At 37.8% G+C, this 26,996-nt stretch overlaps 2 protein-coding genes across 5 annotated transcripts in view; both read right to left on the reverse strand.

The window, feature by feature from the left end:
- Window positions 1-1,694: 1,694 nt before the first annotated feature.
- Window positions 1,695-20,467, reverse strand: DEPDC1B (DEP domain containing 1B). Of its 2 annotated transcripts, none has more exons than XM_068175715.1 (11): window positions 20,371-20,467; window positions 19,487-19,752; window positions 15,396-15,531; window positions 13,115-13,242; window positions 10,247-10,377; window positions 9,191-9,238; window positions 8,536-8,676; window positions 5,211-5,377; window positions 3,527-3,703; window positions 2,689-2,874; window positions 1,695-2,373 (listed from the first exon to the last, which is right to left on the reverse strand). In XM_068175715.1, the coding sequence occupies exons 1-11, from the start codon at window positions 20,416-20,418 to the stop codon at window positions 2,212-2,214; spliced, it is 1,590 nt and encodes a 529-aa protein (XP_068031816.1). In that variant the 5' UTR covers window positions 20,419-20,467; the 3' UTR covers window positions 1,695-2,211. The 2 variants fall into 2 exon arrangements, with proteins under 2 accessions (XP_068031816.1, XP_068031817.1); XM_068175716.1 differs by having other exon boundaries at window positions 2,312-2,373; window positions 2,689-2,804.
- Window positions 20,468-23,468: 3,001 nt separating this feature from the next.
- The window catches only part of ELOVL7 (ELOVL fatty acid elongase 7), a 31,546-nt gene continuing 28,018 nt past the window's right edge, over window positions 23,469-26,996 (reverse strand). For all 3 annotated transcript variants that reach the window (XM_068177407.1, XM_068177408.1, XM_068177406.1), the window contains exons 7-8: window positions 25,860-25,996; window positions 23,469-24,612 (exon numbers count right to left, since the gene is read on the reverse strand). In XM_068177407.1, coding sequence (XP_068033508.1) covers window positions 24,409-24,612; window positions 25,860-25,996 — 341 coding nt within the window. In that variant the 3' untranslated portion in view covers window positions 23,469-24,408. The remainder of the gene's footprint in view (window positions 24,613-25,859; window positions 25,997-26,996) is intronic.

Here is a 26,996-nt window from a genome sequence, read left to right on the forward strand (position 1 = left end):
AAAGTGTATCTTTCTGTATCAAATTTGCTTAATATTATTGATATGAAGTCCAAGTATGTCTGTGAGAACAGACCATGAAAACATGTACTGTTCAATATCACACTGCCTAATAACCTAATCTATTAAAGCGACCACCTTGTAATGTACATAATGAAGCTTATTGACTGGTTAGGAAGTTAGCAAGGTACAAATGTTGTCAATATTGCTGTCAACATTTTCGACTAAAAGGTCAGAAATTTGTTGAGATGTCAGCCGTCTTCTCTCCAGCACAGACTACCCTGACATTCAATATGCTATGAAATGCCCTTTTTCAAATCTCTAATAGCATGAAATCACGACTCTAGGTATATAGAGGAAAGGAGCAATGCTTTAATAGATAAAAAAGTAGTCTCAGAATCAACTATGTAATATATACAATCAGGTTATAGGTACACTAGATTTCATAATAAAAAATTAATCAAACCAATAAATGCACGTACACTACAATGCCACTTCAATATTTGAATTCCATTTTTAGAGTAACCTCAAGGCTTTAAAATTTTCTGAGAAAGTATATTCTATTGTCAAGAACCAAGCTTTGAACAATATGCAGTAAGAAAATAGGGGAAAAAGGCTGCGTTGCCTATGAGAATAGGTCTACATTACATAAAATTAATGGAATTTCAAAGGAAGTTCACTCCAGCTGTAATGCACATATGAATCAGAAAATTGAGAATTACTTTTCAAAAATAAATCTGCCATGTTAGGGTCAAGCAGTGTTATGACATGCCCCTGAGGCAGGTTAACTGAGGTTCTTTTTAATAGATCTCTCAAGGCAGACTTGAGTGACACAACACTGAATGAATTTTATAAATAGAAAGATAGAAAGATAGATAATTTTCAAATAATTTGGTTAAAATGGAAAGGAAGTATGTAGCAGATTTAGTTATTATCTATAGAAATATAGCAATATAAAAGTAAAATTATTACACCTGAGAAAATATACAAGGAAAATAAAAAGAAAGGCTAAGAACAGATAGTGAAAAGATATCACCACCCTATGACAACTGATTGTTCCAATTTAGATATCCAGTGGTGAAGTAACAGTTACAATTTTGATCCATCAGGGCCAGAGGAAATCCTTGAAACCCAAAGTCCAATGCATTCAACAGGTTCAGGTGGGAATGCCCAGGTACTTCTCCTCAGGGAGGAGTTTTACAATGTCTCTTAACACTGTGGATTACGTGCAGTCCTCTAGTGGCAGGCCCAAGAACTGAGTCTGGAGGCAAATACACAACCCATGTATGTCATGCCAGTGTAGTTGAGCCAGTTCTGCCTTAACAGATGGGATGACTACCCTCAGGCTAGGTGTCAATGTCCCTGTATCTCTCCCAGGATGGGAGAGAATTTTCTACCTGAGCCAGTTGCATAAGTGAGGCAATTGGCATGGTAAAAACCAGCATCCCACATTGCAAGATCTGCTTCCTGGAGGTGTTTTCCCTTACCTGTCTCAAACCCCAACTTGCTGCTACACAAAGGTGGGTTTGTCATGGTCATCTTCTGGTGATAGGTGCTCATCCCGTCTGCACCTGGGCAGACCTATAAGTTTCATAACCACATACCCAAAAACACTCCCCTTCCCCTGTGGTTGAGGGGTGCAAACAGCCAATTGGTTGCAACATTAACTTTTAATATTACAGTCTCTCACAAAAAGCAAAGCAAAATCCAGTGTTTCATACTTAATCAAGCATGTACAGTAAGTTAATTCCTCACACTATATGTGCACAAATACAGCCTAGTTTATGCAAGACACTCATTTTCAGGGAGGAAAAAAAGCTGTTGACTAGTTACAAAGAATACATTACATAAAAATATATTTAGGCCTTAAAATGATAGTCAAACCAAACCACAGCAAGTGTACATTATCACCCATATATAGAATAATCCCCTTGAGTGTGTGGTGGGTTTGTTTGTTTCAGGTTTTTTGTTACTGTTTTTTGTTGCTTGTTTTAAAGTAACAGACATTTAAAAAATAATGCTTTACAAAAATACTGATAATGGTTCACATTACTACAACCTCAATACTCTCCTCTTCTTTCAATGTTTTCTATGATCTTAGCAGTATCCCCAGTAGTTTTTTTGAGTAACCACGTGCGGCTCAGGCTCCTTTTGCTTGAGATCCATTGACAATACACTGTGTCTCTGTTTGTTTCCTGATATATTTCAAACCATTTACATCCGAAAGCTTCTGGTTCTGTGAAATGGTTGAAAAGGCTTTTTTAAGGCCCACATCAGTATTGGTGGTTTCTGTTTAGTTTTTTCAGGAAATAGCATCGCTTCGGTTTCAGGGCTAGGAAATCGTACTCTGTACACTTCAGGGTAAGATTTCTGAAACTAGAAAAGTACATTAATTCAAATTAAGAATTTGTTTAAACATGTACAATAAACTATTAAAGTGAAGCTTGCATTTCTGGAGCAGGGAAACTGTATCTCTAATGGACTTTCTACACCACTATATAAAAAATTAGGGAGTATTTCTGATTTGGGTTTATTCATCACAGTATACTTGCTCTAAATTATTATAAATCTTGAAATCCCCATATGTAGGCACTGTTTTCAATTTCAGTATTTCTCTAGAAGAATATATGTCTAAGACTTGATAAATCTTTTCAAATTAAAATTAGAAACTGTGGAGAATTTTTTATTTACTTGCTTGAGCTTCTTCTTTTTATCTTTCACAGATATTTCTTTGTTCATTACAATTTCTTCCAACAAAGCTGCCAGTGGTTCTTGAGAGCCAGTTGCCCTTTGGTATTCAAATTCACCTGTAGTGATTTGGTGACACAATGATGGAGGAGGAAGTGCTGCATCACTATCAGCCCCAGCATATTTTATCTGAAGACACAGTAGAAAAAAAAAGAATAGCTATATTTTCTGCGAAACACTTGCATAAATTGGCTTAATCTCTTGACCACTGCAAGGCATTAAGAAGAGGAAATACTGAATAGAGACTCTAAACTATAATTTTTATCACCAGCCCTAACTGAGTTAGTTGCAGTAAGTCAAAAAAATGACACACAGGAAGCCTGTTCAGCTCTTGAAATAAGTTTACTTTTCTAGTAGAAAATAGACAAAATTGACAAAATGTTTCATCTTTGAACAAAAACAAATATGGTATCAGGAAACAGAAAGATGAAAAAACTGAGCAAGGATGGTTCTAAAGAAAAAAAAAAGGCAGAACATTAATTGAAACACTTTATAATAATTCTGTTTTCTTCACTACCACATAGTTTGCCCATTCCATGGGAAGATAGGGCTGCCAAATAGGAAAACATATTTGAGAGTTCTTGTCTCTAAACAAATTCAATATTTGTTTAGTTTCATTTAAACACATAGTTATGGTTGAATATCGGTAGTCAAAATTAATTAGTTCTCAAAAGCTAACAGAGACAAAAAGTCTTTTAAGAACTGTTGATCTTCAGAGAACAAAGGATAAACGCAATCTAGAAACAGAGAGACATAAGGAGTTTTTTCACTAGATACTTACTTGGACTCTCTGGAGATGTACAACATGATCTTCTATGGAAGACTTTAAAGCAGAAGGAACATTTAAGATCTCTTGATAATTATCCATGAGAAAAGATACTAGTTTAGCAGCAAGAAGTTCATCCAAGTCTATTTCATCCTTTGAACAGAGAATACAACGGGAAAACACCTGAACCATCTGAGGAAAAAAACCCACACCATTATAATGTATTTTTCTGTCTGGGATTGAGGAGAATCAGGCTACATTTAAAAAGTGATCTTTTAGAACAAATATTTTAACATCATAAAACTTTCTGTACTTCAAACATATCAATATTTTTTAAAAATTTATTATGTACGGTGACATTATGTGAGTGCACTGAAGATTGCACCTGCCTCATACAGATAATCCACTCCTGAGTTTAGATATAGAATGAATGAATTCCATTTTATTCTCAAGACTTTGTCAAATAGCCGCTTCACATGGCTATTTAAAGAGGGCATATGTATTCAGAGATTTTTTAAAATAAAACAGAAATTTAATAGAAATTAGGCACCAGAGGGAAAACTTGAAACCACTATTCTGAAATCATCAAATCAAGTTTCAGGTCCAGTTAACTTCAGGTAGTCTTGTGCTCAAGCATTCAGTTACAAGAGTTTCTGTTTGTGCACCAGCCACTTGTAACATTAAAATCACAGAAGGTAATAAAGATTTCTGTCATGTACCAGACATTACATTGCTGAATTAAAACTTAGTACAAAACACTCAGACTGTAAAAACTTCTAAAAACAACATTTCAATTACAACAATAATAGTAATGAAAGACCACGTACAGTTAATTAAATTATAACCTTGGCAGTAAAAAATTTAATTATTTTAATCAAATACTATTCAGAGTTCACTAAAAACTTAATTGCTGTGGAGCACATTTAGATTTGTGCATGCTGCTATAGAATTTTTACAGAATTGGCTCTGCAGCTTAGTTTTCCATCGCACTTAATTTTTAAAGACTTTTAAATTAACCAAAATAAATACATGTTGTTAGCTAGTCAGAATAGTTAAGTTATGCCTAATAACTTTGTAATCATGTGGTGTTGCAAACATCAGTGTAGTGATATCACTGTATAAGCTCCAACAGAAGAATTAGCAAAAACTGGAGCTTACTTTAAGAGGCTTCTGTGTGTGACAAAAAAAAAAGAAGTACTGAAATAAGCAATTAGGATCTTAATTTTTTTGAATGGCTGAAAATAGGTAAATCAGAACATTCTGCTCCATATTTCTAGCTATGACTGAAACCTGAAACAGGCAGCCTTTTTCAATCACACTGTCTGCAGTGATAAAGAACACTAGAGACCTCATCTGCTTTTTTTTTTTTTTTTTTTTTTTTTTTGGTTGATTTTATTTGTTTCTTTTGGGAGGTTGCTTGTTTGTTTGTGTCTTTTTTCTACTCTACAGTGAAATCAGTGGTGATTTGACTTTGAAATGTAAGGAAACCTCTAAATTCTGAGCAAGTTCTTTGTGTGCCCACAAATCACCATGAAATCCCACTTTATTCAAATTCAGATTAGCTTTCCAAATAGCTGGGACAGACAAACCAGTTCCTTAAACAAGCAAACTGTATTTTGTTTGTACTCTCCAGTAAGAATCTTTAGCCTGTGCAGCTCCAAAAGTCTGTCCAGACCTTTTACCTTACACTTATACGTACCAAAGTTCTGGTCCTCACTGATTCAGAAAGACGTGGCAAATCCTGGTTTAGACTAATTCTTGCCATCATTCTCACCAATAGCTGTAGTCTTCTCCTATTTTCTGGTGGCAGTAGGAGACAAGATATCTGAAGAGCTTCTACAGCCTTGCTGGGTTTTTGCAGCAGTCCTGGTTTATATGAGATCAGAAGGTTGGGGAGCATTTCTCAGTTATATATTTCCATCATATTTAACATAATATGTCTATATCTAACTCCCAAAATTCCCTTCTTACTCATTCAAGATTGCCTTAGAACTCCAATCCCCAATGAGACTAGAAAGATATCTCTAGAATTGGTCTACTAGGACTTGTTTAAGTTTTTAAAAGATTTTCTTCTGATGTACTGGAAAACATTGATAGCCATAACCAATAACTCTAAATATTACAATACACAAAAAATTACAACGTTTTGTTTCATTCTTTGCTCTTTTATTACCTCAGCACTAAACACAACCAAATGGTATGCATAGATACAGCAACCATGTCACATAAAATATTAAGTCTGTGGCAACAATTAGAGGGAAAGAAAATGTTCTTATGCATCAGTGACAGCTATGACAATACCAACATGTGCCTCACACCTATGGACAATTAAATCTATGCCTAACTCTGCTTACAGACTCTTGAGAAAACACTCCGGCAAGCATGGTAGAGAGATTTGAAGACTGGACAGGCACAGTGGAAAGTGATAGTAGTTTAGGCACCTATAGAAAATCACCAAAATATAATCTTATTTTAGGTTCAGAAGGCTCTGCCAAGGAAGCATCTATTAAGATTTTGTCTAAACAGCACTATTATCAGAAAAAAAGTCAGAAAACAAAATATCTACATGACTGAAATCTACCAGTAATTTCTGTTAGAAAAGGAACAAAGAAGAAAACTGAGCCTTTTTTTTTTTTTTCCATAGGATTATAGAAGTTGGAAGAGCTCTCTGGAGATAATATAGACCTCTTCACATGCTCAAAACAGGTTCATCTCCAGGAAGGTGCCCAGGACTATGTCCTCTCAGGTTTTGAATAGCTCCAAAGATAGACCTTCCACAGCTTCTCCTGTAAAATACTTCCACTCTTTGATAATTTTCCAATTAAAATGCTAAATTCTTTATGAAAATGAGGTTTCCTGTACTTATGTTCCAGCCCATTGACTCTTGCACTGTCACTGGGTATCACCAATAGAAGTCTGGCACCTTCCTCTTCTTTACTCCTCCCATATCAATCTTTTATACAGACTACTAAGATTCTCGCAGAGCCTTCTCCTCTCCAGACTAAACAGTCCCTGTTATCAGACTCTTCCCATATGACACACATTCCAAGACTTTAATAATTTTTGATTTGTTTCACTGGACTCACTGACTAGGGCTGAGGAAACATTTCTCTTGACCTACCAGCAATGCACTTTATGCAGTTATGGATGCTGCTGATGTTCTTTGCCTCAAGGACATACTGCTGGCTCATGGTCACATTGGTGCCCACCAGGACTTCCAAGTCCTTCTCAGCAAAGCAGCTTTCAAACCAGTCACCTTCAGCATTTACTAGTGTATGGGATTATTCCTCCCCAGGAGAGGACTTGACATTTCTCCTTTTCTGAACTTTTTAAGATTCCTGTTTCCCCATTTCTGCAGCTAGTCGAGGTCACCCTGCATGGTACTACAATCCTTTGCTGCATAAGCTACTGTTCCCCATTTTAGTTTCTTGCGTGCTTGTTTAGGGCATTGTGCCAATGGACAGAATGTCCAGGGCATGTTTAGGGCAGAATGTTTAGGACAGAATGTGCCATGTGCCACCATCCTGGTCATTATCAAAGTGTTAATCATTACTGGTCACACTACCAGCCTGGGGTGCTCCCCACTGACTGACATCCAGCCAGATTTTGTGCCACAGCCCTGACCCTAGCAATTGAACCAATTTCTGAGTTTCCCTCACTATCCACCTATCCAGCCTGTGCTTTCTCAGGTTGCCTAAAAGGATGGAACACAAGTGTTGAAAGCTTTACTGCTCTGAACATAAACAGTATCCACTGCTATCCCCTCATCCACCATTTTGGTCCACTCCATGGTATAAAACATGGAAACTGTTTCTTATTGAAAAGGAAGTGTGGAATAGGTAAGGCATTCCAAGGAGAGGGGTAAAATGCTGAAGTTAATTTTCATAGGAAAGCTTTTTCTAATTTCAAAGGAAGATTTGGCAAGCATATTAATGCATATGTTTAGAAGAGTAGGGAATGATTCCATATCAACACTTCATTTTTTTAAAGAGACCACAAAATTAATGCTTGATTTCTTGAAACATTGCATAGTTTCTATTGCTTCCACATACATATTGGCATGAAATCTTTCTTCTAATTTTACATTTACAAAATACTGTGAAATGAAAGTAGTAAAACCTGAAAGATGTGAAAAAAATGGAAAAGCAAACAGAAACAGTATGAAAGCAGAAGAGTAAGTTTTAAAGATATCAACAAGAGTTGTCTAAGAAAAAGAAGTCAGAAAATTGAATTATATTCCATATGAAGCAAGATGGACAACTCACAAAGCATATATACTAAATTCCAGAAACAGAAGTGTCATTCTGGATTCCTTTGTCATCTCAATAGTTTACTAAAAACAGTATTGCTCACACAGAAAGAAGCTCAAAAAACTAACATGCTACAAAGTGGGTTTTTCAATTCAATTGTTCTTTCTCAAATTTGATTACATAAAATATAATCAAACATTTTCCCCTTTACTGTCTTTCAGTAAGCCATCTATAAGATCAGAATTGCCAATTTTAATATAGTGTGAACCCCTGGAAAGTTCCAGTTAATAACTAAAACATTGCTTTTTTTTTAAATACTACATTAATTAATGTAATTTCTAAATTAAAGCAACATAGTATTTTAATTATCTTCAAATAGTATTTTTCCAGGGTTAAAAACTGTGCTTAAAACCCTAATCTTTTCTAATCTAGACTTCAGTCAAGCAATTTCTAAAAGCTTATGAGAGTTTTTAAGACATTTAAGCACTTGTAAAAAAAGAAAAATCTGTTAAAATACATCTGTTGGATGCTGAGCAATGAACAGAGTCCTCTAATATTATAAAGACAAGCAATGAAAGACTTTTGAACTAATGTGATCAAAAATACAAAAGTAAAACCACCATGTGGTATGAAATAAATTTAAATATTAAACTTTTCTCTATGTAGAATGGAAAGGACAGGTCCTAAAGAATTCATCTGTGATAGTATTTAAGTAAGGTAAAATAACTCCAGGAAATTAGAAAATTTTTTTTCATCAGATTTCAAACTACTTACCTAACACACTAACAAAAATATCAAAAAAATGAAATGTCAGAAGAGGTTCTTTCATCTGGCCAAAGTAGTCCACTATAGTTTTGAAGACATCTCTTTCAAAACCTGAGTACGTAGGCTGCTTCATATCTGAACAACTGGGCCCTACAAAGAACAAAACAAAAAAAACAAAACAAACAAACAAAAAAAAAAAAAAAAAAAAAAAAAAAAAAACCAAAAAAAAAAAAAAAAAAAGAAAAGGAGCAATAAAGAGAGAGAACACTGATTTTCAGTCACCGAGCAGAACAGTGTTTTCTAATCCAGCCCATTAAAATGGATCATTAGAGGGGAAAAAAAAATTGATTCTTCAAAATAAGTGAAATTTTATTGATCTACTACTGGACCAATCTATTTACAATAGGTCTAGTGAAGACACAAAGCAGAGGAAAAACATTACTAGAAGAGTTAAACATTTATATAATTCATTTAAATAAGCAACACTGGAAGGAGAATACATGCTGACAGGTTTTTTCCAACTTTCTTTTAGAAAATCATCATAAAAAGACTAAAAGTGAATATAAACAGGATTTAATAAAGTGGTGAAGACACAGTCAGTTCCATTTATTTTTTTGGTGTTGGGTTGTTTGTGGGATCTTTTTCCCCTTCTGAATTTACTTACAATTTGCTAGACATTTCATTGCGGATAATATCCAATGAGGTAGTTCCTCTGTGCAGGGAAAAAACAGAAGTTAAAGGACAAAAAAGAAAAAAAAAAGTTCAACTGTTGGACAAAAGCAAAGCTGAAAACACTTTAATATGTTCCTCCTCTGTAGTAAATCAAATTACTCCAAAGGCAGGCTAGACCTTAATGTAGGATCTAGCTTGAATCACACCTATACTTCAGTACCTCCACTACTATCATACAGTTATGCATTCTGCCCTTGCAGCTCAATCAGCAAAACAGGTCATATCACAAATCTTTAACCTACTCTAAAAAAAAACCAAAAAAAAACCAAAAAAACACAGACTATGTGGTTCATATATAGCCTTCCCCAGTACTATACAATGAAGTGTTTACTTTGTACCAAAGATAATGAAAAGCACTCATATATTCAGTTTTGCCATTTCTGCAAGGAGGAAGTTAATATTTTGAGATGGTCCAACTGCATTTGAAATTAGCACAGATATGCTCTGAAGGCATATTTTATTCACAACCAAACCAGGTTTCAATGTCATATTTAAATTTCTCTACAAATCATATAAAAAACATGGTGGCAATAATACTGTGATATATTACAGCAGTAAAGATACTTTATTTTTTCCTCTGAGGTGCAAAACAGTTTTAAACATAGTACTATCTTCAAAACACATTGACTGAAAACTCAAAACTCTCTCAATGTACATTTTGGCTCTCTCGCAATTTTTAATATATTTTTTCTTCATGTAAACACTCCAGTTCAGGTAATTAAAAGGGTAGGGCCAAGAAAGTTACCTCGAAGTGATTAATAACCCGATATTTATAAATGGCAAAAAGTTGCTGCTGTCTTACATTCATTTTTCAACCCTACTAAAGCCAGAATTTGTTTAAGAGAGCAAATATAGAATAAATCCTGACTCTTACCATTGGGATACCAGAAGAGAACAATAGCATTTAAAAAATAATAGCATTGCAAAAACTAGAGTTTCTACAAAGTATATTACAATATTAAAAAATTTAAATTTCTAAAATACTCACTTGATTTGTCCTCTAAAGTGACAATGCCTTGCTTATTGACATTATATACATTTTGAACTATATGTTTTGAATTCACAAGTTTTGTGTCTAACACTTCATCCAGAGAATCCAAACCCAACACCTTTTGTAATCTGCAAAAATACATAAACACACAGCTCATATACCATCTAATCTGGAAAAGAGAAACATGAAGTATTAGGATACAATTTGGAAAAAAAGGAGACCTTCATTTCATAGAGAATATCTCCAGCTGGATGACAGCCATAACGACCATTCAGCACAAGTCCTGCTTCTCTCAGAACAGCCTAGATTTATAGAATAGCCTAAACTGGAAGGGATCCACAAAGATCAACTCCTGGCTCTGCACAGCACAACCACAAAAATTATACCACATGCCTGCGACCACTGTCCAAACACCTCTTGAACCCTTTCAGGCTTAGGTGAACCCTTTCACTGCTTTAGGTGCAGTGTCCACTTTGCTGGGGAGTCTGTTCCAGTGCCCAACCACCCCCTGGATGAGGACCTTTTTCCTAATATTCAATCTAAACCTCTCCTGACAACTTCAGGCCATTCCCTCAGTCCTGTCACCGGCCACAACAGAGAAGAGACCAGTGTATTCTCTTCCACTTCCCATCACAGATTGCACTGCAATGTCCCCTCCGCCTCCTCTAAGTTAAAGAAGCCAGGAGACCTCAACCATTCATCATATTTTCCTCTCTAGACCCTTCATGATCTTCATAGACCTAAAAAAGTTTTTAGTTCCTAGAAAAGGTTTAGTAATTTTAATACCTAAAACTATACCATATAACAGAAAGCGCTGGCAATATGTTCCTTGAACTCTGTCAGCCTTGGTGCTCCCTTCCTCAAGGAGGCAGTTCCATTGCCCAGTCACCCTCTGAGTGAAGAGCCTTTTCCTAATGTGGAGCCTGAACTTCCCCAGCTGCTTGATTCCATCTCCTTGTGTCCTATCACTGGTCACCAGAGATCTTCCACATCTCCCCCGAATGCCCTCTCCACAAATTGTAGGCTGCAATGAGGGCACCCCTCAGCTTTCTCAAAGCTTTTGGTGACTGTACAGCTCTTTGCTCTATCCAGATCTCACTGCAGGCCCTGTCCAAAGTTCCTTCTAACCTAGTATCATGGATAAACTTAATGTACATTCAATTCCTCCATCCATATCATTTACAAAAACATGAAAGAGCACTGGCCCTAGAATGGAGCCCTGCAGAGGCCCACTGATGACTGCTCACCAGAGATAACCACATTTACTACAATCCTTTGTGCTTGACCCAAGAGCCAGCTGCTCACCTGACAATATTATGGGCTCATCAAGCTGCATGCTGGACAGTTTATCTAGAAGGATACTGTCAGACAGTACCAAAGCTCTGCTTAAATGCAAATAAACCACATCAACTGGCTTCCCTTGGTCAACTAGATGAGTGACCTTGTCATAAAAGAAAATTTAATTGGTTATGCAGTATTCTCCCCTTCTGAAACTGTGCTGGCTATGACCAATGATTGTGTGTCTCTCAAATATTTTATTATTAACAACCAGAATTTTATGGGCATAAAATTATTCCATAATTTTGTGGGCACTGAAGTGATACTGACAGGCCTGTATTTAACAGGGTCTTTGTTCTTTACTTTCTTAAAATTGAGAAAATATTTGCCAGCTTCCAGACAACAAGTATCTCTCCAGAATCCCAAGATAAATGAAAAAAAAATGGAGAGAGATCCTGCAATAATGTAATCCAGCTCTTTCAGTATCCGGGGATTAATACCATTGCTCTTCATAGGTTTATGCACATCCAGCTGGAACAGGAAGTTTCAGACAAATTCAGGGTCAGCTATGAGTCTCCCCAATCCCACAGTCACTCTTCCAACACAAAGCTGTGGGAGTCCCCGTATCAATTATGAAACCTAAAGAGTCCAAACTTAAAGAGGACTTTCTTTCATATGAATGCTACTGCTCCCTGATCAACCTGTCAGGGTTTCAGCATCCTTCCACACAATCTGCTGTGCCAACCCTGTTTGTCCACCCTTGTCTTTTGGTTGCTAGAGCTCTATAGGGGCCTTTATGTGAAGGAGGGGCTTGGCCACCACTGCCCCTACTCTCATTTGCCCAGGTCCTATCAGCTCTGCCATGTGAGCTCCAGGCTACCAGAGGGTCTCTCCATTCCCCTGAAGTTATCTTGGTTCAGGAAACCCAGGAATACACATGCACTAAAATGCTCTGCTGCCCATCATGCTCTCACCAAAAGTGCTCACCTCAGCACCGAGTGCATTACATGCAGATAATGTGCAAGATTTATACTAAAGTCATCATTAGTAAGACCTCAACTATGCTGTAACATCAGCTAGTGCATATTATTTTTTCCCTTGCAGAAACAGTCCAAAGCAATCGCTTTAATTTTGCATAGGAGATTCTATTTGAATATAGTAAAGAATATCTGAATCTCAAAGCTTCAGCACTCAATTAGCTACGCCATTTCTCTCATACAAAGTATTGTACTTGCCGTTGAAAGGTTTCATAGCACTTCTACGCAAGTGCTTTTATTTCCTAGCAACAAGAGAGAGACAGAGAAAAAAAGTGATTAAACAAGACAAAGCCCACAGAACAAAGACTTCTATAACACAACGTGAAAAAGTCAAAAGGTACTAAGCACAGTAAAGTTTTTTTGCAGACTTTATTTGCTGAATTTGTTAGCCAAATAACAAGTGGTAGAGTTAGTCTAGACACTATGGCTTTGAAGGCAACGATGAAAAGTGAGTAGGTGGAATTACAAGTGTTACCAGAGAAGACAGACAAGACTATTACCTACTACATCGTTTTGCTATAACAGCAAATGACTCATTAAGTATACTCACCGTGATAAAGTCATGGATTTCCATATCTCTTCTATATTTGCTTGTGTTAGCTCTCTGCGGAACACAAGTTTGCATGCTGGTACTTCCCCGATAGCTATGCTGTGTCGCTTGTACCACACCTCAGAGTTCTGAAATCAGAAACAACTCTCCTCATTAACTGGTCACTTTTCAAGTGTTAAACAGTATAAAACATTTACACTACAGAATTGCAAGTGTTCTTAAATTCCAGTGAAGTCTTCAGCATGCAAGGTATTTGTGTTTAAGAGAAATGAAACATTTTCTCAATCTTACACACACATATTTCTCAATTCCATAACTTGTCCAACGCTGAAAAATTATGTGAGTCAGAATAGCCATTAAAGTTCAGGAGTCAATGGCCTTTAATCCTATGTTCAGGTCCTATCCATGATTAAAATCAGTTCATCTACCATTTTAAGATTAAACATCTGTTTATGGAAAAGTTACTGGAGATACCAAAGAATTAGAAAAAAATAATTCTTGTTCAGCATATACTAAAATAACTAAACATTAAGTCCAATAACAGGTTCTATACATAAAGTAAAAGCTGAAGGCACTCATTAGATCTAGTCCACCATTATTAAAGTGTAAAGTAAATCTGAGAATGCAGAAGACCACTATCCTTTATGCAACCTTCACACTCAAGCTTGATTCTTGAACATTGTCATCAAGATATCAGTGGGTGGATATACACTGCAGCTTGTATCAGCAGCAGGAGTTTTCAAGGCAAAACTCCTAACCATTCCAGTTTACACTACAGAACAGTGCTAAAGCACATTAAAAGTATTCCTTACAACCAAACCACAAAATACATTCCAGGAATGCACTTAAATACTACAAGCACTAATTGTCTGTCATTCCATGGCAGACTAGACTAGAGCTATTTGGAAGCAAATAGCACCCTGTGAAATTAAGGGTCTGGTCTTTCACATCAGAATTTCATGACACAGACCTCATCAATCCACACACAGCCACTAAGTGCTCAGACTGGTGTTGAAGCAATTCAAGGTACCACCATTTTCAGCTGTCTACTTCAGCATTCCACCAGAAGCTAGACCTAATTATAAAAAAGGCAACAGAAAGAAGCTTATAGCTTTGCCTCACTTACAATCCACTCTATTAAGCCAAACTGCCAATGGAAGAGATTTTCAGCTATACCAAACTCTATACTGTTGCATCTGAATCAGATGCAGAGGCAGACTTTTATTAATTCTTATCAGGCCAGGATGCTTGAATGGAAATTTAGAGCACAGTAGGAGACTGTAATACATTACACCTTCAACAGATACTTGCTCAGTAACTAAAATACTCTATTCTCTTTTCCTGTCTTTGGCACCATCTTTTCTTCTACCTACTATTGAAGCTCTAAGGACCATGTTTTTCATCTTCAGAAGCTTGCTGTACATGAAGAGTACACTTTATATGCACACACTTCGATTGTAAATATGGAATAACCATTCATTCAGAACATATAGATGTCCAGCAAAATGGTAGGAGATACTTTTCCAAATAGACTATGGTTTATCAAGAAATCTAAGGCCAGAGTCCTGCGCTAAAGGATAGTAATAAAAAGGCAAAAATCATCAAAGAAATCCTTAGTTCACAAATTATGAGAACGTACACATATAAGATACACTGAAGGAAGAGCTTATAATATACACAACTCCAGAAGCCTAGTCTTTTACTATGTCCTGGTGAACAGAGTTGATAAAATTTTGGTTTACTACTGAAAGCAAGTTTTTTCAACAACTTTACAAAAGCTGGATCAATTCAGATAAGTATGAGGCAAGATGATTTTCCAAGCTTACAAAGGATAGCTGAAAGATCAGGACAGCTTCTCCTCAGCCAAAACATATTCCTTATGGAAAAGAAAATTGAGTCAGTAACAGCCTTATAGCAGCTAGGAAGGTTGAAATAACTGTATAGATTCCAATACCTGAAGTGTCCAATTAAGAGTTGCAGTGTGACTATTTTGTCTGGTTATATAATAAATGCCCTATTGGAATTTGAGCAAACTGGAATGAAATATGGGAAAATACACCCAGGCAGAACTCAGATTGCTCAGGACATTGCAATGTGTAGCATAAATATGTTACTTCTCCAGCAAATTCTAAGAAAAACTTAACTTCACAAAACTTTAGAATAAAAGTATTTAGCATTTAATTTTATAAGCAAGTACTTTGTGACACAGCATAGAGGTCATCAGCTCAGTTTTACTTTCCAAATATGCTTTTGTCTGGGGAAATAAAACTGGGTGCCTTACCATTGCAACAGATTTCACTGGGATGTGTTCTTGAGAAGGGCCAGCCCTCGGTTCATTCCAGTCTGGAAATTTAATTACTTCCTTTCCACATGAAGGTTTCTTTGGATATGACTTCAATGGTGAGGAAGGAGGAAATCTACAATTAGAGAAAATTTTTAAAGTCTCTGAATGTCAATCTAATCCCTATTTACCAATGCAAAACTGCAGTCAGCCTTCACATGCAAAAATACAACAAATGCTTTGGACATTCACAGCCCAACTTTGTTCACTGTAGACTGGTATTACATGATATGTAAAACATCGTGGACTGTCTTGTTTGCCCTCCGGCTGCTGCTCCAGAACAGTTCAGGTCCTTTGTACCTCCCACGACATAGCTGAGCCTTGGGTGAATGTCTGATATCCCAGTGCATCCCATGTAGCACTAGCTGTCTTTGCATTAACAATGATATAGGTATTCACTAGATGATGTTGATTCTGCTGAAAAAGCCATGGGGATGTTTTCCCCCATGTCAAGTGCTTTGTTAGCATGCATTTCCTAAAGCAAAGCTACATAGCTAAGTCACATGACTAACACTCAGATTTAGTTAGAGTGCATGCAAGTGTCCACACAAAGTTTTGCTCACATTACCAGGTTCTCCTGTGTTTACATGCTTTCTATGCGAAGATCATATCCTGCAGTTCTTTTCTGGATCATATCCTGCAGTTCTTTTTTCCAGCTGGTTTTGTAGGTAACTATTTGACTTCTTAAGGCATTTCAAGAAGTGCCTCGAAGAAATTAGCAGAAATAAGCCCTAAACCAGCCCTTGTAGAAAAGAAGGAAAACAAACTATCCAGGTTGACCAGCATCAAATTATTGCTAAGCTTAGGTCAGAGCATGTACAAAGGAACTAATGACAGCATATCAGAAAGACAAACCAGTTAGATGGAAACACCTCTTCAGACTGGCCAAGATCCAATCGTGTCTACTTTCACTCTCAGGTTTTAGATGCTGAGATTCCTGATGCTTTAAGAAACTGCTTAAGCCTCATTAGCTCTTTGAAATCAGAAAGTAAAAGACAGTTATGCCCGTGATTTTGCAACAAGAGCTTGTACAGTACTGGAGAGCACACGTATGTATCCTACCAGAAAAAATGCTTGAGCAATAATCAAGTTTCTCTAAAATGTCACCCCATCCTCTAAAGGCACTTCAAACACTTAATAAGTCTTTAATTTAGATTTGTTCAGGAGTTTGGTTAGTTCAGTACTGCTACACTGAATGGTTAAAACATTGATTGTTTTGACCACACACTGAGCATATTCCACAGTGCTGTTCAACAGCACACCTGCAACACAGAGATATCACTTCCGCCAGACAAACCCTCCGAACCAGCAGCAAGCATCTCACTCTAATCCTGCAAGATTTACTCTGTTTTTTAATGGTAAACCAGACTAGATGTTCAGCTGTTGAGTGTTCTCAACCATTTTCAGATATTCATTATTTAAGAGTTTAATGTTAAAATACAATACACCCACATATCTTCAGCCTTTTTCCTTTGCCTTACACTATTCTCAGTAGTTCTTTTTTCTTCTCCAGTTCTTCACAATTTTTAGGTTTGTGCCGTTTGCTGCCCTGATTTGCAACCAATCAGTAAAAGAACAAGTTCTTACAGGCAGAAAAAGGAGGAGCATTCCCCTTTATAGGGTAGCATTACAGCAAGATCTAGGTGGAGAAGGATTAATCTCACTAAAAGTGAAGGACTGAGGAGCACTCCAAGGCTGACACATTAAGATCAGAATTGGTTATAGCCAGCAACACTTGTTTGGGGAGTTTATAAAAAGAGGAACTAGAGATACCTCTTTGTGTCCAGAACAAAGAATACAGAACAAGGTCAACTAACAGTGATGTCCATGATATAACAAGTATTACTGCTGAATTCCCAAAAGATTGCTATCACTGCAAGAGTGCTAACCCTTTTGCTTTTAACAGAATGTCTTAGATTCAAAAAAAAAAAAAAACCAAACGCATAAAGCCCAACAGCTTTGAGAACTGTAACTTCTCATTCATTATTGTAGACTCAGCTGAGCCAGTAAGTCAGGACACACTAATAAGTCTTTGCTATTTTTAGAAGTCACATTAGATCTCATCTTCACATTTGATACTTGCCAGATATTCTCACACTATCCAACTTTTGGCAGTATTTCTTTTGCATACTCTGTGGGTGAACAAGAGCAGGCAGCTACACTTATATGTGAAAAGTGACACAACTGCGTACCACAGTGTGCCGTTACAGCATGTTAACACATAAATTTATACAGAAGGTATGAAGCATGTGAGTATTTCCAAAGTAAGCACTGTCAGTAGAATTGACTAGTACCACTACCTCCATCAGCTCTTTGAGGAGAAAAAAGCCCGTATTTTACATGTAGCATTAGGATGGTCCACCAGAGGGAGACGCCAGGACATTGAATACATGACTAAAATAGGCTGGAAAACCAACGTTTAGCTACTTAAATAGGAGAGAAGCATGTTTTAATACTTAAAGCCACGAGTAATGTATATAGCTTATTTATGCACCAAGGCCAGTGAGGAAAAAGCTGGCTCCAGTTCAAGATGCATGAAAGGTATGCATGTTTAACTGAAAAAAGTTCAGTTACTAACTTAATTATTTTTTTCAGCAGGAGGAGGAAGAAAGAACATCACAATAAAATATATAACAAGAGTTCTGTTGTCCAATAGCAGAACAGTAGGCAGAGCATGCAGAAAATTAGAACAGAAATATTTCACCCAGCCAATTTCCACAGCCTGCAGGTCAGTAAAGTCATGACTGAAAATACAAATAAATAAAAGAACAAAAAAATTTGAATATATACTTATGGTAATACAAAATATACAAAAAACCCACAGTCACACAAACACAGCAAAATCAAACCAAAGGAATATAGAATAACACCAGCAGTTATCAAAACCCATATTAAATCTTTTGAAATAATTAATGCCCAGAAATAAAAAGATCAATAGAGCAAAATGAAAAATTGACTTCATACATATTCTCGGCGTCTCGCTGTGTAAACCGCGATGCAACACATATCAAGTGGGAATTCAGTTCTATCTATTTCCCCAAAGAGAATATTAAGAAATCATTACTTTTAAATGAATATGTAAAATTTGAGTATGTAATAATATGCATGTAATAGTATGTAATAAGTAGAAGCATAAATTTATTGCTAGCCTATTTTCCCTATTGTTTTGCATGATGAGAACTCCCATTTCCTCAAAAGAAGGCTCACCATGATAAAATTTACAAATCTAGACTTGAAGTAATGGTTATCTTTATAATACTTCTGCACCAAACAAAATGGTACAAATTCAGAACCTGCAACTTCTGTCCATTCAAACCTTAACTGAGGTCACAAGAGGTCAAAGAATCCAGTCCAGTAATGCTAAGTTTTTATTATTAAGAAATTTCTTCTCCTCTGTTAACAAGCCATCAGCTGAGATGCTCAACAGGGAAAAGTAAGCAACAATCATTGAGGATAAGCAAATAAAGCTTTGTCCCTTGCCCATCTACAAACCAAGGAGTATAAAAAAAGGTTATATCATAAATATCTTAGATTCATAAGGCCTTTCTCTTCTGTCAGAAGAAGTGGAGACAAAAACCAAAATAGTCAGGGGGCTGGGGTGAAAGACGACAATAGGAGCTGGATGACCAATGGCATTCTCACTTCCACCTATGTGTCTTAATATGTACTCTTCCAGCATCAACAAACCTGATGTCTGCCATCAGCAATGAGAACTCAATACCATGTGAAAGCCGCAAAAGCTTTCGTTGATATTCAAAGAATGTAACTGAATAAAAGCGACCTTCAAAAATATTTCAAAACAGACAAGAAAACTGAAGTCAAACATTAAGTCATGGCAGCTACCCGTTACTAAGAAAATTAGTCTTTAAAAGGAAAAGAGGAAAACATATCAGCACCTTTTAAGAGGCATTCCACAAAAATACTTGTAAGACATGAGCAAGAGTTATTATACCCCGTTTCCAAAAATACAAGTTTGTTTTTTTTTTTTGTTTGTTTGTTTGTTTTTTTTTTATCACCGTATACAGGCTTACCGATATAAATGGCCATTGTCTTCAAAATCCTCTTTGCCCCACCTTCCTTTGATATCTTCGATTACATGATTTTTCAGGAATTTTTTAAGCAGCTTAACCGTTTGATCGCGAGTCACTTCCGGGCCAAAGTTTTGATTAGAGCCAAGTAGCTCATGCAAACATTCCACTGCCTCCGAGGCTTTGAAGCAGCGCTCGTAGCTCTTGAGACGACAGCGATGCTTCCGTAAAGGCATTCCAGCACGGAAGAGCTCGATTATCTCGTTCCACTGGGAAAGAGCAAAGCAAATCGTCACGGGAGCTCTTCTCCCAGGTTTTCCTGCGACCAGAACGCAGCCAGTTCTGTAAGCAGAACTACACCCTTTTTTCACCGTCTGCCTTCGCAAGAACATAAAAACCTAAGCCCAGGATTTAAACTGTCGAGACCCCAAAACCAACACCAGGTTTAGGAGGCTGAAATATTTAGAGTCCCATACTACCTGCGGACCCTGGGATACGGCGTTAGCCTCCCTTAGGTTTTACCAGGACAAAAGGCTTAACCTGCCGCTCCGCCCGGCCCCGCTCTGCCCCGCGTTAGCCCCGGGCGCCCCCGCCCCGCAGAGACGCGGCCTGGGAGCACCGGCCGGCACCAGCAGGCCTGGGAGCGAGTGGCCGGCGGGGATAGCGGCGCGGGAGGGCGGCGGGGATAGCGGCGCGGGAGGGCGGCGGGGATAGCGGCGGGGATAGCGGCGGGGATAGCGGCGGGGATGGCGGCGGGGATGGCGGCGGGGATGGCGGCGGGGATGGCGGCGGGGATGGCGGCGGGGATGGCGGCGGGGATGGCGGCGGGGATGGCGGCGGGGATGGCGGCGGGGATGGCGGCGCGGGAGGGCGGCGCGGGCACTCACCAGGCGGGTGGCGCGGTACGGGCCGGGCCCCACCAGCCGCGGCTCCATGGGCGCGGTCGCGCCGGCTCCGCGCCGCGTTTGAATCCGGCCGGGCGCCGCCGCCGCCCTCGCCCATTGGGTGGCGGCGCGCGGCACGTGACGGGCCCGCGCCGTGCTTGATTGGCGGGCGGGGGCCGGGCGGGCGCGCCGGGGGGCGCGGGCCGGAGGCGTCACGGGCGGCCCCGCCCCGGGCCTGAGCGGCGGCGTGCGCAAGGGCCCGTGGGGCGCAGCAGTAGGACCAGAGACAACGGGCAGACAACTGATGCAGTGGAAGTTCCCCATGAACATGAGGAGGAAGTTATTTGCTGTGTTGGTACTGTGCACTGGAACAGATTTCCCAGAGACGTTCTGGAGCCTCCCTCATGGAGAGATTCCAGAACCATCTGCACTCAGGTTTGTGCCCTGTGCTCTGGGATGGCCCTGCTCGAGCAGGTAGGCTGGATCAAGTGCCCTGCTGTAGTCCCCTCCAACCTGGCCCATGTGGCGATTCTGTTTGTGGCAAGAAGTTAAACCTTGTCAGGAAAACAATGGCTGGTGAATTGCTGCCCCAATAAAGAGAACACAGCCTTGGCATTAATTAAAAAAGCAAAACAAAAAAAACCACCTCCAAATCGTCATTTTTCAATGTTTTTAAGTTGTTTCCAATCAGTTTTTTTGTTAAAGAATTTTGTTTTGATTCAGGCAGTGTGTGGGATGACAATTACATTTGATATTATTCCTACATAAGATGGGTTGATGCTGGTGCCACAGAGTTCATTGAGTTGTTGCATATTAGGTTTTTATGAGTATTTTAAAGAAAGGGTGATTTGGAAAGTAAATAGGAAACTTCCATTTAAAGGCAGGAGATTTTGATACCAAATCACCTATACTGCATGGGCAGGGATGTAACTGAAACTCTTGTGAAATCTATTACAGATGAGCTATCTCTGTCAATTTTAGGACTCTCACAGGAGAGGAGCGGCTGGTAACACCAGTGTTGCTTTCCCACCACGTCTAAGGAAAACAAAATTTTAGCCTCATTCCCCTCACTATCAGTAAACATTCACCGTAGCATGGATGACTTAGCTGACTGTTGGACTCTTCTTTCTAGCCTCACTCAAAAGTATACATTAAGTATGTGAGATGCAGAGTTTTTAGGTTCAGATAATGATTGTGTGATTCTCACATTGTGTGTAGGAGGACAGGATTTGTTTTGAGCTGATGTCATTGGCACAGTTACACTATATGCATCCTCTTAGGCTGCATCCATACAACTCACTGTGAAACACTGCATTCTCTCTCTTCCAATGCTTTATAACTCCCTGAAGACTAAGCCACTGTGCAAGATATTATGCAGTGGGAATCTGACACGGCACTTGCTGACAGCCCACAGAATGATTAGCATCTCCAGTTTCTGCCCCTGCTTATTAGTTCTTAATCTCGAACAACTGACTCTGGAACCCTTTGGCTAGTGTACAACTGCAGGAAGTTTTCCTGTCTCCTTTCTGTTCAGTCCCTGTCCACATGCAGCACTCCTTCGATTTGACTGTGCTTAGTCTCAGCTCCTACTTAAGCCCAAGTGAGTTTGAAAAATCAGTTGCAGATCTAGCTCCCAAACCAACAAACAAGTACCTGTCCTTTCACACCCAGCTGCAGGATGCATTTCTCCATCTATATTTATGGGCAGGGAAGGAGGTACGATTGCAAAATCAGAGACCAGAACTAGGACTTTCCGTACCAGCACAGAAATCATCTGCAAGACTACAGAGTAATGCCTGCTTCCTTGCACAAGAAGCAGAGGTTACTATTATCCAGTTTTCACTACAGACTAGCTGTTACAGCCTTTCCCTCATAAGGCTTGCATTTCCCAAACACATTTGAATGTGCAGGCTCAAGAAGGCCTAAAAGAACCAAATTGTCCCACTTCCTTCATCAGTACTTATGTAATAAATAATATTTTATATATATATATCTATATCTATATATAGATATATATATTTATATGCATTAAATAAAAAAAAAAACCACACATAAAACTGGCAAATCCTTTCCTGCTATATGATAAAACAGCAATAGGTCTCTGTCCTTAAGGAAAGCCCCCCCTAACATTGTAGGCCAGGGACATTGTAGGCCAGAGCTGGCTGGACTTGAGACTTTGAATCAGTGATGGACTGTATTTCCCACCAAAAAGAGGTATGGTCCCTGATCAACATCACAGCTGTTTAGGATCATGTGATAGAGCACCTCTGCACATGTACTGCTGGGAACTGAACACTGATGATTCCAAAGATCAAGCATCTGAAATTCAGGAGTTACAATTTAAATCTCAAGTGATCCCAATACCTTCTGATATCTACTTTCAAGCTGCCATGACAGCTGACAGCTACAGGGATTAAACAGTGATTAGAAAAAATATAAATTATTTTTTATTTGCTTTAAAAAACTTGATGCAATCTCAAAACAAAACATTTGCAACTCATGTCCAACCTAAAGTTTACATTCCTTTAGCATTTACAATGCTCCATGTAATGTTAGTAAATGTTAGTAAAATGAAAGTGTTAATTAAATGTTAGTAAAATGAAAGTGTTCAGGTAACAAAGCTTACTCTCTTGTGCAACAGGGAGGCTATTAAAATCTGCCTCAAAGTCTTGAGTATTTGAAAATCCCATAGATCAGATCAAGTAATAAGGAAATATTGCAAGTTTCTTTTTTCTAGTGTTGTAGAAAACAGTACCTTTATCGGTAACTTTAATCTAAACACATTTAATTACTCATTTCCAGGTCTGCTGCATGCACCAATTCCTTAATAAACTCATGCAGTACAAGCACAACTTACAAATAGCAAGTTCCTTTGATTTCTACACAAATATGACCCTAACAATCTGCCTAACCTTGGAAAACAACATACAGGGTAATTCTACACAGAGTGGAGCCATACCCAGTCACCACTGCCTGCCACACTTTGAGAGAGAACGTCACGTATTGTTTTGCCTGGTTCCAGACAAGGTAACTGGAGTAACTTTAACCTTAAGCTGATAACAACAAGCTGTAATAATAAAAAAAAACACGATGACACAAACTCTTTCTAGACATGTATTTCAATAGATAATGGAAATGGAAGAAAGTAGAGCACAGTACAATCATGGTAGGCAACATTTCAGATTTAAATCATTAAATCAATTTTTTTTTTACATTTTATTTGACTACTAAGATTTTGGCTATTGAATTAAAAGATTCCATAATCCTCCTAGCCCCACTTCACAAACAGCACAGGCTACCAATTTAAAGTATATCCATAGACACATTGAATAATAAGTATATTTGGCTACTACAGTGAACAAATCAGTAAGATGTTTTGATCAGTATGCTACAAGACAATTCAGACAATCCCCATATCAGTAGCTTTCCAACATTTATGATAATGTTCAACTGAGTAGAACATGAAATGAATTCAGTTCTCCTAGTAAAAGACAGTATATCCAAAAATCTGTGATCTTCAAATGAAACGCTGTCTTGACAACTTAACATACAATCCTTCCTTTAAAGTAATACAGTTTATAAACCGATGTAACAATGTTTATGTATTAACTATATTAATATGCCTTAGATTCTATAAACAGTACTTACTGAAGAATCATTCTTATAATAAAATGCAGCTGACAGTCTCAGCAACTTACAACATTTAAAGTGAAGTATTTTTTATCCCCCTCAAAGTGTGTTCAAAGTACTCAGTACTTGTCATACACATTTTAGTTTTTCCAATTGTCTTTATTTTTGTGCATTTTCTAGATAGAGACCTCTTGACCTCTTTTTGTTTTTTAATCAGAGATCCACAGTTCTTCCCCACTCCCATGTTCTGAATCCCAAATAACTTACGGTAAAAATACAAATTCTGTTTTGGAAGAAAACATACAAAATATACACCATGTAGTGTGCGCACCTAAATGTCTTGATTGTCAAGTAGTGCAAGTTTCCCCTTTGACAGATACATTTCTTTGGTTTTAGAGACACAAATTTGTTTCACTGATCTTTGCTGATGCCATTTCTTGCCATTTTTGGCAGTCTTTGTCCCTTCGTGTAAGCGTGGTACCAGAAGTGGAGAAACAAGACTAAAAACATGGAGCCATAAAGCCAGATAATAAACATGAAAATTGGATACTGGTAGGGACAATCATCCATGATGTAGATTTGTCCTATATGGACTGTAATCATAATAAATTGGACCTGGAGGAAAAAGGTGAAGAAAATAAGTACTTTCTAAATAAATTACTACCTTACTACAGAAGTTTAAAAAATTTAAGCATAGCTTGTTTGCTGAAAAACAGATAGTAGGGGTGGAGTGGGTGGAAAGCAAGGAGCAACAATACAAGTTCTTAATATGACAGAGATGCACCTTTATAGCCCACCTCCCCAAAATATTACTCCTACTGAAAGCCAGGTTTATGTAATAAAGGAAGAGAAGTTCTTGGATAAACTGAGAAACTCATAATAGGAGAATAGGATTCTACCCTGGCCAGTTCAGATAAAAAGGAGGCAGACAGTGTTTGTACAGTGACAAATGGAAGGCTCCTTTAGAAAAATTAGCCAGGAAAAGAAAATGTAACCATTACAGGGTTAGGGAACAGTAATTCCCACCTTCCCTGTACACTAGTATGTGACAGAAATACACTCCACATGAACTCCCAAGTTAATAGTAAACTGGTAGTGCCTCTAGATCAAAAAGACCAAGTTATAAATATTCAGGCTACATTGTTTGGAGTTGCACTGAACAATTCTACCAAAACCAGCCCTGGTGCAAGCAGACAGGGCACTCCTTTACCTCCTCCATCAGCATCTTTGCTCATTCTAAGCCAATTGTTTAGGCAGAAACTGAATACTGAAAATCTACCTATTAAATGAGGTGGGCATGCAAAAGCACTCAGAAGAGCAACCTTCTGAAAGTTACATAAAGCGGATAAAACACTTAATATACACTTAATATACCCACACTGCAAAAGTGGGTTTTAATGCTCTGGAGAGGGCATTAAAGAGAAGTAAATTTTCTAAACACATGTATTTTCTATGAAAGAACATCAAGTTCTAAAGGAATACTTTTTCCCTTTCCTTACTACATGTTACATGTAGTTACCAGTTATATGTGTATTCTGTACATTAATTGTATTTTCTTGGTGTAAATTTATATTTTAATAATTTTTATACAGGCAATGAGTCTTGTAAGTATATTTACCAAGATATATAACTGAAAAGCTTATTTATCTAAATCTGTGATTACAGTGAATGCTGAAGTCAGCAGATATATTACTGTGAAGAGCTCAAACCTTTTGTTATCCTCAATTGAAACATTAATAAATCTTATACCAACTGTAAGCTCCACACATGGGCATAACTGAAAGGACAAATTTATTGCTTTTAATCCGTGTTAGCTGCAATCAGGTTTTTGAGAGGTGCTTATATCAAAGACGGTTACTCACAAGTTGTATAGTTGTCATGTACTTTTTCCACCACAAATATTTATGATAAGCTGGTCCCAAAGAACAGATTCCATAGTAAGTGTACATGACAACATGCACAATACAGTTCAGCAAAGCATGAAATGTTCCTAAACCACCTGTAGAAAAACAAAACACAGTAGTAGTATTACAGGAGATATTTAAAAAGCCACAGAGGTCCTAGCAGAATGAATTGAGCCAGGATATGAAAAACATGTAACACAAAACCTAGACTTTGACTAACCCTCAAAGTATTTTACTTGAATTGGGTTGATACCAGTTCTGATGGATCACATCAGTTTTTTGTCTCAGAAAAGGCTTATCTAAGCAATCCCAAAACAGCAGTAAAACCCAGCTGATCTAATTACCCGTAAAAACATTTTAGTGGAATTTTTGGTTCTTTGGGTTCTTTTTTTTTATTTTTATTAAAACATTTATTGATAGAGACACAGAAAAGTTGGCAGAAAGCATTCCTCCTGGTTTTTGCCTCCTTTCTAGACATCATGATGAACTTCAAAAAGTTGTAGAGGGTAAGTAATAAGTCTCTTCTCAGTCCAGATTTGCAGATTCACAGGGAATGAAATACAGTTTCAGACAGTATGTTTTCATAATCATGGACAAGTGTCTCACAGATCCACTGTCAATCTCAAAACTTACTTATAATGAAAGGGAAACATAAGTAGGGCCCATTATGGGGTAAATTTATGACAAATTGTTAACACGTGAGTATTTCAAAGAACAGGTAAGGAAACACTTTCTTTTTCATTGGATTAACCATGGAGCTACATAATCCTGCTCAAAGTAGCTTTATTTTAATGAATGCAAGAAATTAGAAGTAAAAGTGATCCAAGAAGCAGGAGACAGCAAAGTATTTTCAAAAGAAACATGGACATGAAAACAATGATAATCAAAAAGAAAATAAGTTGGCATAAAAGGAGACATTTAGTGAGAAAAAGAGTGTCATTTTCCCATTTAGAATAATTCAAATTAAAAATAAAACATTTTGTGTTTTTAATAGCTCACACTAATCTTCCAGCTTGAGAAGGCATAACTCCTCCAGCTGTGATTGCAAAGTTTCTTTGAAACTTAGCTATTTGTATTTTTAAAAATAATTTGAAT

This window comes from Anomalospiza imberbis, chromosome Z (assembly GCF_031753505.1).
Source record: "Anomalospiza imberbis isolate Cuckoo-Finch-1a 21T00152 chromosome Z, ASM3175350v1, whole genome shotgun sequence".
NCBI classification, from domain to species: domain Eukaryota; kingdom Metazoa; phylum Chordata; class Aves; order Passeriformes; family Viduidae; genus Anomalospiza; species Anomalospiza imberbis.